At 37.8% G+C, this 16,245-nt stretch overlaps 1 protein-coding gene across 2 annotated transcripts in view; it reads left to right on the top strand.

Annotated features, from left to right (window-relative positions):
• Positions 1 to 16,245, top strand: part of LOC134639538 (ADP-ribosylation factor-like protein 15) — a 98,498-nt gene that overhangs the window by 8,998 nt on the left and 73,255 nt on the right. Inside the window, exon 1 of one of the 2 annotated variants that reach the window (XM_063490803.1) lies at positions 1,157 to 1,508. The exons of the other annotated variant lie outside the window; for it this stretch is intronic. Within the exon in view, the coding sequence (XP_063346873.1) occupies positions 1,455 to 1,508 (54 nt within the window). The 5' untranslated portion in view covers positions 1,157 to 1,454. Of the gene's footprint in view, positions 1 to 1,156; positions 1,509 to 16,245 lie in introns of those variants that run through there. 2 annotated transcript variants of the gene reach the window in all.

Genomic DNA, 16,245 nt, shown 5'->3' with positions numbered 1-16,245 from the left:
TTTTTTTTTTTAGTTTGTTTGAATGGCAGGACCTTGAAGTACAGATGTGGGTCACTCTTAAATTTGACAGTATCTTTTATTTTTTCCAGAGTTTGTGAGCCCTCCTAACCTCGTAGCCATGTTACATTTTCAGGGCTGAAAAACATTTCTTTCTGTTGAAAGAAATCCAATCAAAGCAATTTTACTCCAAATGTCACAATCTAATGCCAGAATCTTTTCTTCAGCAGAATTATTTATCTATAACCCCTTTTACACGTCAAAATGAAAGGATATATCATAGTTTTTGCTTAAAAAACTGCACCAGCTTATGGTTGTGAAATGGAGAAAAAACACTGGTGCTCACTCTGCTGCTTCACAATATGAACTTTGCATGATTTGATAGGTATGCTAAAATGATTGTGCTAAGAATCAGATGATTTTGAGAAGGTCAGGTGGAAACTGTTTTCAGATTTTGTTGACTTTAAATAGAATGACCCAGAAATTCTCAGATGATATAAATCGGTGTTTGTGCCCAAGATGCACTAAAGAGCATGGCAAAAATTTCTATTCATAACTGCAGAAAAAACATTATATGGAATAATTGGAATTACAGTTTTGATTGTCACTTTTAAGTGTAAAACTTGCAATTTTATACTTGGCAATAAATTCCCCAGACATGACTTTTCTTCATTCCTATATCAGATACTTTCACTCAATTCAATAACTGTTCTTGCCCATAACTGTTCCTGCCTCCTCCTGGTGAAATTATTCATCATGTAGCGTATTGAATTAATATTGAGCATTTTATATTTTAACTACAAATTTGTGTCAGTTGATAGTGGCAGCAGCTAGAACTAGACTGCCGAGCTGACCAAAGCAAGCGATTTGAAGATGACTCACAGTTAACAGACTTCCAACAAAACGTTCCACAACAATGATTGAAATCCCCACGACCGCTGCAGACTCAAGTGGTCGATCCTTTTATCCTCCTCCATGCATGGAAAGCAATATATTCTCTTCTCCATAAAGCTGTGCGTACAGTATGGCCATAGTGTGTGGGTGTGTAATGGTGACTAATCCAATTTGCAGTCTTATTCTGGATCCCTAGTTGTCAGAGAGCCCTTAATCTCTGTGGAGAGAGAGAGATCCTCACAAACTAATCTTAAGCTTGTGTCAGTCTGCTGATTCTTGTGGTAATAGTTTTTTTTCTTTTCTTTCTATGAATGAGTGTAGGGAGTAAACACTGGACAACCGCCAGTCTTGCTCATCTGCACTCTTTCAAAACTCAATCTCAAGTGTTAAAAAAAGAAAAGAAAACAGAATTGAACTGTGGCTCTGAACGTGACACGGTGATGAACGGGACTCATGGTGTTGACCTGGCACTGCTCAGCTATCCCTGATCCTCCTCCACCCATTCACTTACTCCAGAGGCTTGGGTTGTTTGTTGCCGCGGGTTACACTTGTTGTTGAGCGCAATGTCGGAGCACATGCAGCTGTCCCTTGCCTTGTGCAGGATTGGGCTTTACACGGTAAGAAGATGCAAACATGCTGGTATTTGTTTGCTGGAGAACAGCAGGGATGCAGTCTGTGTGTTTATGTGTTAGATTGAACACTACTAGTTTTAGTATGCTTTTAATCTTTCCTTGCAGTGTTTAGAAACACATACAGTCCAAGGAACAGTAGCTGCTGCTTTACGGTTGGTTGATCACTGAATATAGAGTGTGCTCTAATGTGTATGTTGGCATAATATTAAACTGGAAAAGGTGGATGCAAGCAAAAAGACAGATTATTGTCTCTTTTCTACCTGAGCTCCTAGCAACTGGCTTCAGGCAGTCTTAAGTGCATCATAGTTTTAAACGAATCCATCTATATTATTCAAATAGTGATAACTGTCAAATTTGTTTTTGAGTTTCTACTGCCATGTGACTTGTAAGAGAGAAACTGGTTAACATAAATAGACAAATAGACGTATTTTTAGAAGCACTGCAGTATTTGGTACATGTTTTGAAATAGTTGTATTTTAACAGCAGCTGATGACTCACATTGCATTTTGTCTGGTCCTCTGTTACTCTCTCACCAGCTGGTAAAGCCTTTTCAATGAGCATAAACAGAAAGGCTGATTCTGAAATAAGTGTTTAACAGTAAGCGCTTGTTTGATTAAAATGTCGTGCCTCATCGTTGACTCATCGTTTCAGCCATTCTTGAATCAAATGAGTGGGAATAAGCAGATGGGTATTAGGTGTATTGGAATTAAACTAATAGACCTTGTTAATTAAAACAGTAGCAACTGTTGCTGGTAATCCTTTTTTTTTTTTTTTTTTTAAATTGTGTTATTTATTTATTTATTTTTTTTATTGCTGTTTGACTGGCTTTTAATGTTTTCTTCTGTCAGTTTGCTTAATCCTTGAGGCACCATCAACATCCAAACAACAATAACAATGCTGCTGGGTAGGGCTGGGCCATATCATACCGTTCATGGTAATACCAGTATAATGTTGGGCAACGATAAGAAAATGAAATATTGCGATAGAATATGGGTAAAACGCGCATGCGCAGTGCCTTTGTTTTCATACGCACATGGCGGAAAAAGCATGGCAGTGACGGAGAATGCTAGCGGGCCGTCATTATTACCAGGTTTTTTGGAAAATACGGCACACTTAAAATCAATCCTGTGAATTTTCTGAAAATTGACAGTGCCCCTTATAATCCCGTGTGCCTTATGTATGAATACTGGTTGTGTTTACTGACCTCGAACCGATTTTGTGTGGTACACGGCGCTCGAAAATCTGTCAAATGTTTTAGTACGACTTTGATAAGCTACGAACCCGCACCGCTGGATGGATTGTCGGAACATTACGGCTATCGTAGGCAGGAGCCTCGCGGAGTGATACGTACTGTGCTTCAACATAATATTACCGTATTGTGTGTGTGTGTGTATAACCTCTTTTTAAGTTTTGTGGATATTATACATGGTTATGCTGAGGATATGTTGGCCAATTTCCACTGGAAATGCCTTTTGGTTAAACTGTCAGCAAGGAATTTGCATTTGCACTGTTAAATTTTTATATAACTTTAATGCACATAAAAAAACAGCTGCTTGTTTAAGTGAAAATGCATTGTTTTTTTTGGGTTTTTTTGCACTAATAAAGTTGTGGAGTTGTAAAGTAATTTGTCTAGTGTCAATTATATCGTCAGTTATATCGTTATTGCAAATTTTCAAATGTATATCGTGATAAATATTTTTGGTCATATTGCCCTGCTCTACTCTTAGATCTCTAGTTATATTAAGTGGTGCAAGTTGTCAGTTGTACTCCTAGTTATTCCTGTAACACAGATTATGAAAAGTTTTTATTATATTATTGACTGAGTAGGTTGGGACTAACAAAGGTAAATCTGTAGCAAAATGAAGTTAACTGCTGTTTTTTTTTTTCCCCCACACAGATTTAGCTACATGTAAATTAAATATTTCATTAAATAATGCCACTTACAATATATTTTATTTGCGAAGTAATTGGAGGAATGTAATCAGCTGCCTCCTCAGTAAAGCTGTTCTCATATAAAGCGTTTATCTCGTCACAAATCACTTTGCAGCTGATTGATAGATAAGCTGTACTTCACTTATCTCAAAATTTGAGCATTTATTGGGTCACAGCAATCAAAACATTAAATATAACCCATAACAAAATAGCCTAAATATAGTAGCTCAGTAAAAATGATGCATTATGAAATAAAGAAATCGCTCAGTTAGGTTAAAAAAAATGGCCAATAACAAAGAGGAGTTACATTAAAAAAACAAAAATCATGAAATCATGTAAATTAGTTGAATAAAGTTCTTAGTCTTTTATTTATTAAGCTCTATTGGATGGATGGATGGATGAATAAACGACTAGGAAAATAAATACAGGTATTGTAGTGTGACAAGGAAAGATTTCTTGGATCTAACCAAGATCATGAACCACCCTGCACATGACCCCCACAGCCACCATGCTTCAGTCCTTGTTCTGCTCTGGAGCCTTGGAGAACTGAGCATAGCAGCTCCAAAGCCAGAATTGAACAGACGTAGCTTTCAGGTCAGAAAAACAAAGCCATTTCGGAGGTGCTTCAAACCTGCATTCTGTGACAAATCCACTAGGTGGCAAAAGCTAAGTCCTGTCGAAGTCTTTGGGGAAATTGTGTCTGTTTCTGTCTTTTGGGCCATTCTGAGTCTATTTTGTAAATCTGTCATATTGTGCTTTAAAATGGATGATTATCAGTGGTATGGTCATTGGCTAATGATTAGTGATTGATAAGCTGTGAGCAGTCAGACCTGCCCTTTCTTGTCATATCTACTTTTTAGAAACCAAGAGGGAGATAATGAAAATGCTGATCTCGAGGCTTCAAAGTGCAACTTAAGAAACCAGTGATTGATGTCTCAATAGCAACGTACTCGTCTTATACTGTCTATGAGCGGCACATGAACTTGTCCAAGTAAAATCGAGCTGGGTCGCAGGGTTTATGTGTTGGGTTGTATCTCCTTGGGAAAGTTAGTCCGATGAGCCCCTTCCTCTGTCAACACCGCTGTCCTGCTTTGTACCTGGACTTGAACCTGCTGTTGCTGTCAGCAGGGCGATTATGTTGAACCAAAATGTTATAATTAGGCCAACAAAAAGCAAAGAAGTTGACTCCAAATCACAAAATGTGGGAAGATAACTTATGTGTGAAGATAACAAATTAGAGCAGCTGCACTTTAATAAGAAATGTACTCATTATATTTCATTAACACGACAGTTTTTTTTTCTTCTTATTGATCTTAATGGAAAATGAGCAGTACTAACACATCTCACAAAAAAAGAAAAAACATTTATGTAGTAGGCTTAGCAATTCTACAGACAGTAAGTTGGTTCGTGCCATCATGGATACTCGGAGCATGTTGTTTGACAAAATTTGTTAACATAGCCCCATCTACCTTGGTCTGTGGGGGCTGTGTGGTGGGACAGGAAAAACTGACTCCTTGAACTTTGTGTGTGTGTGTGTGTGTGTGTGTGTGTTGATAAAGGAATAATAAAGCATGTAGAATTATTTTGATTAGGGATACAGTTGTTCTGTCTTCTCCTTCTCCTTCTTCTTCTTTTTTTTTTTTTTTGCCTCCACAGCTGATAAGCTGATAAGAGATGGCTGATGTGAAATACTATTAATTGAGTTGACAGTGCATTATGTTATCGTAAATGCAATAAATGCTCCTCAACAAGTATTACATCTATCCAATGTCCTCATAGCCTCTGCTGTCTCTCACTAAACACGAGAGGTAAAAAGAGAGGGAGAGAAGCCCACAGTCATCGTCTGATCTTTTCAGTCTTGTCAAAGAGGTCGTTGGCATGGCAGGCATGAAATACCTCCAAACTGCTGACCCTTTGCTGTTCTCTTCCTCCATGCTATGCTAGGTCTCCCACTGGCATCTTGTGCACAACTGCTGATGTGTGAGCAGTTAAAAGAGAATAACAGAGAATTTCACAGAATCCGCATGTTGTCACTGATACCTGATTCATCTATTTGAGAACAGGTTTAGACCGATATCATCCAGCTATCAGCTCACGCCTTCCTTATCTCGAGTTACCTGTTTCTTTTCATTTGGACACATTTTCACTGAAACCTCTGTGCTGAGTCACTCTATGTCCTTCTGCTTATTCAGTTATTAAATATTTTATTTATCTTAGAAAAAAGGACCACTGAATCTTAAAACTCTTTTCCAATAGAAGCCATGTATCTATTCTGTTTTTATTACAGCAGTGCAGGTAGATGTTGGTTAGGTTCTCTGTAGCAGCAGGTGCCCTGGGACATTAGTATGTGGCCACGTGCTATGGGTACCATAGCTACTGCTCTTTGGACCCTTAACCATTAAGGGTCTAAGTGATCGCATTAGTCACTTCGTGGCTAACTCATTATGTTTTTAATGGAGTGGAAAAGTGTTTCTCATACATGCTGCTTCTAATTTTCAGACCCAGGTCACACTATTTAGATCAAGATGCTCAAGACTGCTTTGAGCTTAATTTGGAAAGAGAGGCTAGAGAGTGTGCACAAGATAATGGCAGCTTTACACCCAATGTGGCCCATACAAGAAACCTGAAGCAGCATACTAATTCTTTCACATTAATGCAGGACTCACTGAACCAAAGTCAGGAAATAAGTCTTTTTATTGGATAGTAGTGAAAGCTGTTTAAAGTTCTGTGTAAGAGATGTCTTTGTAAGACGCAGTAGATCAGTTCAATTGTTCAGAATCAAAGTAAATAACCTTATAAAGGCAGACTAAATATCAGAAAAACATCACTAATTAAAGAGGGGTTTCTCTTAAACTTTACTGATTTGTGCAGCTGTCACCACACTGGTAACACATGCATCGTTTTTGTCCCGGTAAAGATGAAATATTTTTTTCAGTATTTTTCCCATAAACCAAAAGTACTTTTCTTATGGTAATATCATTTAAGTTATCTGCTTTGTTTTTTATGCACAGCAGCACATTGGCTCAGTAGACAGCACATGCACATCACAGAAAGAAGGTTTTAGGTTTAAACCCTCCTGGGATCTTTTCTGTATGGCGTTTCTATTTTTCTTATATTTGCTTGGGTGCTCTGGTTTGCTTGACACAGTCAAAAGACATCCACATTAGGCTGGCATTTCTAAATTGGCTGAAAGTGAGGATGTGAGTTAGATTTATCATCATTAAAAAAATGAAAGGAAGAAAAACACAATGTGTTGTTTTTTTTTCTTGTTTTTTTGTTGTTGTGTTTTTTAATTCTTCATTTTCCTACCTCTGTACTTAGATGTACTTTTTTTTGCATCCTTTGTCTTCTGGCTTTTTGTTGGTTCAATGCTGATAGGTTGATCTGGCAAGGGTAAACAGCATTATTTCTTTTTTTCCACAAGGCTATATTAATGTAAATGAAGTATGTGAAGGGACACACAGTGGATAAACCTAAGCATAGAGTTGGTGCTTTTCTATGCAACATTTAGTCTCCAAATTTATTTTAAAGAGCAGATTTTAGGAGGAAAAAATAATTCCCGTCTTGCAGGAAATCCCAATTCACATCTTTGAAGTTATGTTTATAGTTCTAGAGAAAAAGTCATCCTGTTTTCTGGAAGACATATTTTAAGCTCTCTTATCTTGAGATACCTTATTTTTGGATGTAATCCAGCCATATTGTTATGGATCTCAACTTGTACAGCAGTTAACATAATTTCATAACATATTTTTTCATGTTTTGTTTTTTGAATTTATTTGAATTGTGTCAGAGTGAATGAGAAACTTTTAAAAGTTGCTTTTACCTTTTTAGAATTTATTGCAATAAGTTTCAGGATTAACAAAACAAAACAATTTCTTGAAATGTGTATTGTGTCATATGCCAGACAGATTTATTTTACCATAAATAAACCTTTCTTAACACAGGGTGTTCGCAGTGTAAATTTCCAAACTGCTTCCGTCCTTTTAAAAAGGCAGGATGGGAGCAGCTATTGCCCCAGACTGGGCCATGAATACACTTTAAAATAACCACAGTACCTACTGGTCACTCCCCAACGATCAAGTACCATTTCCTAAAAACTGTCTGCCAGTCCTTATCCTTATTAGTTTGTTTTGTTTTTGTCAAGGACGTTTTGGGCAGGAATTTGGCTGCACATGTTTGAGAAACAACAAAGAAAAACTTCCTGTATGAGATGTATTGGCTGACAGAGCAGGGCGATGCCGCATTCGGCCTTTGTGTACCATGTGCATCAGGAACTAGAAGAATTTCTTTTTCGGCTCACATTCCTTTTGAAGCTGGGGTGGTTCAGGAATGTTTTGAATTTTGTTTTATTGTTTGTTTGTTTGTTTTTTAAACACAATTTAAAAAGAGTAAAAAGAAATAGCAGTTCCACAAAAGTAAAATTATAGCCCTCCACCTCACTGGCAACACCCTAAAATGGATAAGTGGAAGAAAATATCAGTTCACACAATTGGATAAAAAGTGCTCGTCATAAAGTCTGATAACATGCAGCTAAATTATGTTTATTTGAATTACTAAATTATTTATTCTCATTTATCTGTTTTTCTTCACCACATAAATCTGTTCTGTTGGCCTATATTTGCAGAAGCCTCCCTTACATCGCCCTTGAATCTGAAAACACTCCCCGTGGGCTTTTTGTTAAGGGACGCCTTAAAGCGTCTTTCTGTTACACAATAGTCTTTGTCCACCTCACACGACAAGGACCCATCTTTAGCCCCAGCTCAGACCCTGAAGCACATATTGTAATATGCTTATCCGCAAGACATTGTAATACACAAGTGGGCTGCAAATTCCTAATCCAAGCCAGAAGGGCTCTTTCTCTTCTATCATTTTTTTTTCTAGTATGCATCGTTGTTACAGAATAGAGCAAGTGAATTCAAGAATCTCTACATGCAGACTGTAAATTCAACGGGACCTATTTTACTTAATCCTTCCACAGCTGGAGTAATTTGTGTTTTGTCTAATTTAGTGGAATAATTTAGTTTAGCTACAGGGTGTTGTTGGTAGTGATGTATTTGTCTAAGTTTATGCATTGCTTTATTTATTTTGTTTTGTCCCCCCCCCCCCCTCACCTTTTCCCCCCAGGTCAATCATACTGACTGATGATCATGTTGATGATGATGGTATTATGGCATTTTTAGTCACTCAACCCAACTGAGCATCTCTGGGATATTGGAATGTAATGCATTACTAGGTCAATACATTGAGTTTTTTACCTTTAATTTGCAACAGGTCTGCATGTGTCATTCATAGTTCGGCTCGTGATTGACTAAGATGTGCCATCTCAAACTGGATGCAAATCTAGCCCACTCCTTTCCATCAGTTGGATTAAGTGTCCCATAGTTGTATCCCTGCCACCCACTTCTGGTGCTTCCATTTATAGTTGTGTTGTTTTCCAAATGCTTTGTAGCTTTTCAATACAAGTGATTTATTTAGAAGACATTAACTTAGATTTTTGCTCAGTCTTTTTTACAGAGACTTCAGGTACATTCACAATGCCAGAAGAAGTTTCACCGTGATTATCAGCATCACAGTCTGTGGAATCTCTGAGGGATTCCTTATAATGAAAATTGCGCTCCATTTACTATTTCTGACGACTCTTTTATTGCAGCAGCAGCTTATACAGGACATCTCTCCTTGAGCAATGAAATCAGTTACTGCTATACCACAAAAGTGAAATTAGGTCATCGTTTTGCCAACCCCACAGTTGTTGCTGAGGGGCTTCTGTATTGTTCGCTATCAAGTCTGTGAAATGAAGATATTAGACAACACTTGTAACAAACAAATGTTGTGTCCACTGAAGCCTTATCGGCCTCAGATGTAATCCTCTTTTATATGAGTGATGAAAGCGACACAATCCCATAAAAAGGGGTTTCCTGTTCCAATTTTTTTCTTTGAGGACAGATATTTCTGTCCTCATGTGGAGGAAGTGTCAAGTGATTTTGGTAGCTGTGCCTTTTTTTCTTTTTTTTCCTTTGTCTATGTGGGCATACACATATGCAAAAACCCACATTTGATCATTTGTAAAGACAGAAAGCTTCCCTCTATAGGTAAAAATCTTAAAAATAAACTCTGGACTGACAGCTGAAATATTCACACAGTGATCCGGAGGGACAGCCTGCTCCTTGGCCGCATCTTAGGACATTCATGCTGACTAAGGCCAAAATAAATCTGTAGCACGGTTTTCAAAACTGGTAACAGACCAAATTTGGAGATAATGAGATGTTTTTCTGTTTTGATGTAATTTCAAAAGAATTAATGAAAGGAAAAAACATGCTTTATTTCTTCAAACATTGCAGTAAAAAACTGTTTACTCATTTTAAGAGGAAAAAATGGAACTAAATACATGTACAGTGTTTGGGATGGGTCTTTAGGTCATTCAAATGTAATGCTAGTGGAACCCACTATGTGACCACAACATATGTCAGCTGATCTCAAATCATCCTATGGTTTTGTGCTGGTGAAACAATGCTGCCAGTTGCAATGCTGCAGATCCGGGATCCATTCTTTGGTCACATGGGTATCTGAACTGTACAAGATCGGTGCACTTTTTCACCAAGCTTTATGCTTCCCACCAGTGATGTGAAAAAGAGGTAAAGGACTCTTGTCTGGACATGCTGTTTGTTTGTATGAGCTGCTGAGTTGAAGAAAGGGTAATGGCGCCCTCTATTGCTATTGAGTAGACATTGCTGTGGTTGACAAAAACTGTCCAGGGATCTGCTTTTGGACAGACCCTCTCTCTCTCTTAGACATTCTTTAAAATGCACTGCATATGGTCAGGACACTTTACTAAAGTTCAGGTAAAGTTGGGTTACAGCTTGACTTGCACGTCTCTCTGAACTCACAAATACAAATAATTTATTGGTCTTTGTTTTTGCACTACCACATGATAAAAAGACAACCTTTGTAGTAACTACTTCGCTGTTACAAAAAGAGTAATCTATTGCCTTTTTTACTCAGTGTTGGCGCATGTGATAGTTATCACTTTTATGTTTGTTTGGGTTTTTTTTTGTGTTGTTATGTTTTGTTTTGTTGTAAGAAAATGGCAGTTAACAGTTCAGTGGTCAAACCCACATTGCTGCTTTTCCGGAGACTAATGTTCCAAAGCTGTTTCACATAGCGAGGTGGTTTGCAAAGTTAACACAGCATTTTATAGTGAGGTATTGAAACCGAATAGTACAGCTTAATGAAGACTAACTGCAACAACATGAAAACCTCAGAAGATAATGACTTAAAAACAAGTCTATAAAAGTCTGCCTTTGAGTGATTAAAAGGAATGTTCTGCTGTTTTCTGTAGGAAACTCTCAAACTCAGCTGAGACAGACATTCTAACTCACTTAATTTTTCAGGTCTCATTGGAAAAGTACTCTGTTTGTGTCCATTCATGCATTTTGTCACTTTTGTTCATGACAGCTAGCATGGTTTATGTTGACTAATGTATTTTAATAGGAAGCCTATTTTGTGTCCTCTTTCCTGTTGGGCGAGTTTCCTGTTGGAGTGTTTAACAGGGATGTATCCCCCTGGCAACCAAGAAATTAGATCCATAAAAGAAGTGGCTACTGTTGTTAACCTAAATCACCAGCCTCTGCAGCCTCCAGCTGTGAATGTTGTTGCCCTTTAAAAGTGAAACAAAAATACCCATTTGTGTATGTGGGCATAAATCATAGTAAGGGTGGAATATTTGTGTCCATGAATATGACAAATTGGGGAACTGGAGATTCTGATGATGTCACCGTACTGCTATGAGATACAGTTTGAAGGTGATTACTAAACACTGAACTGTAAGACTGAAAATTAGCTTGAAACTTCATTAACTGTGAACCAGAGCTAACAAAAAAGCTTGAAGACTTTTTACCCAATCCTTATAGACTTCCACAACCTGGTGTATGAAGCATAAAACCGGCAAGTTTAACAAGTTGCATTGCTTAAAGAGTCATTTTCAAAGCTTCTTCATGGAAATCATGTCAAATGCTGCTTTGGAGCCATAATGTCTAATTGCCCTACTTGGTCTGTGTAACTGCCTAATGATGCATAAATATGAGCCCACTGTGAGGACTCTCGTCATGATATTTTAGTTTTTTAGGTTGAACATTTTTCCTTAAATGTGAGTAGAGGAAATCAGTATTGTTTTTATGAGACTTTTGGCTCCCAAATATCTTTAAAAAGACTGGATCTACTCTTCACAGAAATCTTCAGGAATATAGTTTTGCACAACACATTTACTGTCCAAATCATTTTCACCTGTCAAAAATGATTTCTTGTGGGAAAATTGTGAAATATCCCAACAGAAGACACAAGTCAACTCATGAATAGCAGCATCTCAGCGTATATTTCAACCTTGTTTTTGGAAGCTGCTGCTGCTTTGTTATCCAGAATAGGATTTTCCTTTTTTTTCCCTTCTTTTTTTCTTTTTTTTTAAACAATAAGTTAATTGATTTGACTTTAGCTCTTTAAATGTGTCTACAAATTCAATAGGAATGTATTAATAATAGAAATCACAGGACATGCTTATATTTGAAAAACTACTTATATTGCTTGACAAACAAATTATTTACTTTAAGCCAACCAACCTACAAATAAAATAAATATACAGTCAGAATTAGAACTATATTTAGAGAATGGTGTTCCTGTTGACCTGAAATACAATTTAAATGTTCTTTGCCTTATATCTGTTGAAATCTGGGAGTAAGTAAAGTTTATTAATATAGTGTCTTTGACAGACACCCAAGAGAGAGTCGGCCATTGCTTTTGAAATTGCACGTTTTGATGGGTTTGTACAAAAATGACACGTTGTTGTTGTTTTTGTTTTTAATATATTATTTAAACACACAAAAAATCTGTTAAATTCATTTGAGACTCAAGATTCAATTCATAAAAATGTACTGCTGTGTCCTCTGGGTGGAGCCATGCAGTCACTCTTGTATTAGCTCAATTGCAGATTTACTACCATTGAGTTTGTTATGGTAATTTCCCCTGATACTATTACTTCTGAATATGGAATACACTACATCCTACTTTATCATTAAATAGACACATAAGCATGAGCTTCTGAGTAGCTCATTTGCTATTACCTGAATTTATACTAATAATAATATGGAAAGCAAAGGACAGGTTATTCAAGTAGTATTTAAAGGGGGACCTGGGGTTATTAAACTTATTCTTTTGATTCATATTTTACTTAAAACACTTGACTTTGATTTCCCTGAAGAGAAAATTGGTTTTAAGAGGATACATGGAAAACCTCTGGGCTGCTGAGGGCAAACTGAGAGGGTCACTTTTTTTTGGTGTTTGTGGCAAGATGTAACAGCATGCGAAACCACACCAAAGACGTGTGCTATTCAAGACGTTTCATCTATTACAAACACTTCCTTTTGTTCTTATTTATTTATTGTGTGCAATCGTTTTCACTCATTTAAAGCAGAAGTGAAAAGTTCCAAAAACATGTTTTCATGACCTGTTGGATGTATTTGCCAAGACTCTACTCAAACCATTAGGTGTGTGTGCGTGTGTGGGTGGGTGGGTGGGTAGATGGTTTTTTTTTTTTTTTTAATGTTTTCCTTTCCTGTTCTTGGTACCCATCTTAAGCCCCTTTCACACTGGACTTAAAACCCACTAACACTCAATAACATCTGGCTTTTGTCTTCGAGGAAAGGGTACACTTGGCTTTCATTCTCTGGTTAAATGACTCCGCTGTAGTTGCGTGTATGTATCAGCTGCAGCTCTGATCGGAGGTGATGGAAATTTCCTCTTTCCTAGTGTGATGCTGTGGCACATTTTAAGTTTCACCTCCATCTGTAGTTTCTGAGACTCCTGTGTCTTTTTCGTGACAAATGTCATGTGTTCTGTCTGCATTTGAAAAGACTGAAGTGAAAGAAGTGTGTTTACATTTGTTTATGGGGCATTTTTGACAACAAATGTGTCATGCTAGATAAAGAAAAGTATTAAAATCTGTTTCCTTGCACTCAGCTTTCTGAAGGCTTTACAAAAGCGAGCACTTGAAGAGTTAGATGACCTGACCTGGAAAATGATTTAATAATCTCTTCAAGATTATTTAGCATCTACAGTCTGAAATCTATTCCCATACTGTTCAAAATTAGAAACACCTTGAAAACCTCCCATCTTTCCTGTGGCAGGTTAACATAAGGTGATTTCTTTCAAGTCGGACCCTTTAGATCTTTGCAGTATTTTCTGACATGCGGATGTTTTCCCTGTCCTTTGTCATACACATTCATCCAAAATTGGTAGGTTGGATGTTCTCTCTTCTGGGGGCCAATCTCAGGAAGGGCTTAGGCTACCTTTGAATCAGGTTGCACTGTGCACTGTCATACGCAGGCCTGTGATGGATCGTGGCACAGTTGGCCTCTGACTGTTCTTTCCTGCCTTTGACTAAGTAAACGTTTCCCTCTGTGCACAGTCATTTATGAAAGCTTCTTTGCGCAATACTTCCATACGCACAACATCTGTCCATCAGCCTTGGCTCTTAGTGTGTGTGTGTGTGTGTGTGTGTGTGTGTGTCTTTCCCTTCTTCCGGTAAAGTCTGATTTTATTAGTAATGCTGAAACTTTCTTGATCAAAGCAAGATGTTGCACAGTCTTTTAACTGGCTTTGTCTTTTATGAAATTATTTATTTGCCATTTACCAGGGGCAATTCTTCAACGATTGCTCACAATTTAGTTGCAAGGAAAAAGATTCTCATTTGTCTGATTAACCCAATTACTAGACTTGTCAGTAATAGCAGAGAAAATCTTTGAGCCTAAATATGATGACTGCTTATCCAGGTGACCCCAGACTTGACGTTGCACTCTAAGTGTGCAGAGGACTGGATGAACAGAAAGTAACTCAAGCATGCGTGCATATAGAGGGTCCTGATTTTGTTTAATCACTATGTGTACTGTGTGTCAGCAAAGTAACTTTTTTTTTACTTGTATGGCATTGACAATTTTTAGTCATCCAGTAGGTGTCAGGATAATGCAGAGCAAATATGAGCTGAAAACAAGACTTGGCGAAGAAGTTCACATACAGTTAACCCTCCATTTACCGAGCGACTAATATATTTAACAGTCTCACAAAAGCGTTGATGCGTGAAACTGTTTATTTGTGTGAGGAATAATATTAGCTTCATGCACCAAGTTTTTACTCTGTACTTGGAGATGATGAGAACGGGCTTGTATGATGTTGTTTTCTGGGGTTTTTTGCCCCCTTTGAAGTAGGACAGACATGTGGAGTCTATTGGCTTAAGTCAAATGCTCCCTGTGTGGGATTTAGTTATACAGTTTGTATAGTGGTAGCCCACACACGCACACACATATGTGCGCACACGCACAGACACATTTCCCTCAGCTCAGCCCTTAGCTTTTTCTATCTTAATGTTTCTTCATGCTGTTACACCTGTAGAAAGTATCAGCTGCACATGTTTAGGGGTGTTGATGATTTTGTACTCTAGCACTTTGGATTTGAAATTAAATGGTGACTGTATAGTAAGTAAAATGTTGACGATTAGCCTTATTTTAAAGCGGATTAAGGTTTATGTCCTTGTGCCATATTAGCTGTTTTTGATATAAACCCCTTATATTAGGGGATCTAAAATCACTGGGCAAATGTTATATTAAATGTTTTGTTGCCCTGGTCATGAACCTCTAGGCCTGTTGTGCAGCCGTCTTTATTTATTTATTTTTTTTCTTGTTGAAAGAGCTCTTTATTTTCAGTTTCTCCAGCAAGTGAAAAACATAATCGGTTCATCTGAGGTCAGGCACCTAACTGGACTAATCAAACATGCTTCAGTTTGCTCGTTAAAAACGAATAATTGGGGGGGGGGGTTACTAGGAAAAAAACAAGGCTGTAACATAATAGTTTAGTTTCCAGATCACTGTCCTCATGCACTGTCTTTAAAGTTGGACAAATCCATTATAATTTGCTATTTTATTTTAAATCGATTGTGCTATATTCCACCAAAATGATCACAGCATGAATGCATACCACTCAGTTAGGTGGCAATGAATTGTGCACACCCTTCCTGTCTCCTGGCCCATGCTCGGTCCTTTTGGCTCACCTTTTGGAAGTTTTATATATGCATTCACTGTATGACATCTTTACATTGGACCAAGCACATGTTTAGCAACAATTTTGGAACTGGCTGTGTAAGCAAGCCACTGGATGAGCCAAATGAAAACCAGTAATGCAATCATCATTGCTCAACTTGGCGTTGAAATATCTACCGTGATTCAGGAATAGACTGCTGTGGGGTTATGGGGTTCTTGCAAGATATTCTTTCCTGTAGCTACAAAAATATGACACCTGTATCACATGGTGAAGGAACAGAGACTTGCTCCCAGAGCTTCACTTGGTGGATTTGGACCAGTGTGGCTTACAGTCTGTTTTTGATTTACTATTACATAATCACTCTGAGACTGCTGTTTTTGAGAAGTTTTCTTTGCTGGGGAAAAAAAGCAAAGGCAAACAAAATAACAAACAAGAGACCGGTTCCAAAAGGAACTGTGGTGTTTGAACAGTTTTCAGTTCACAACGGAGGCCGTTTCATCTAGCCACCCTTTTAAACCCCCCAAAGACCATATCTCTCCACAATTAGTGGGAGGTGAACGGGTTTAGATGGAGGCTTCAGGGGGAGCTGGTTACAATTGGCGCCCATAACAATCCCCCTACAATGAAGTGGAGCCACTCAAATGGCTGATAAACAATGTACATGAAGCAAACAGCAGGCAGTGATGGATCCATTTGTGAGGGAGATGGACAC

The sequence above is a fragment of the Pelmatolapia mariae genome, linkage group LG12 (genome assembly GCF_036321145.2).
Source record: "Pelmatolapia mariae isolate MD_Pm_ZW linkage group LG12, Pm_UMD_F_2, whole genome shotgun sequence".
Lineage (NCBI taxonomy): Eukaryota > Metazoa > Chordata > Actinopteri > Cichliformes > Cichlidae > Pelmatolapia > Pelmatolapia mariae.
This window is presented reverse-complemented; position numbering and strand designations above follow the sequence as displayed.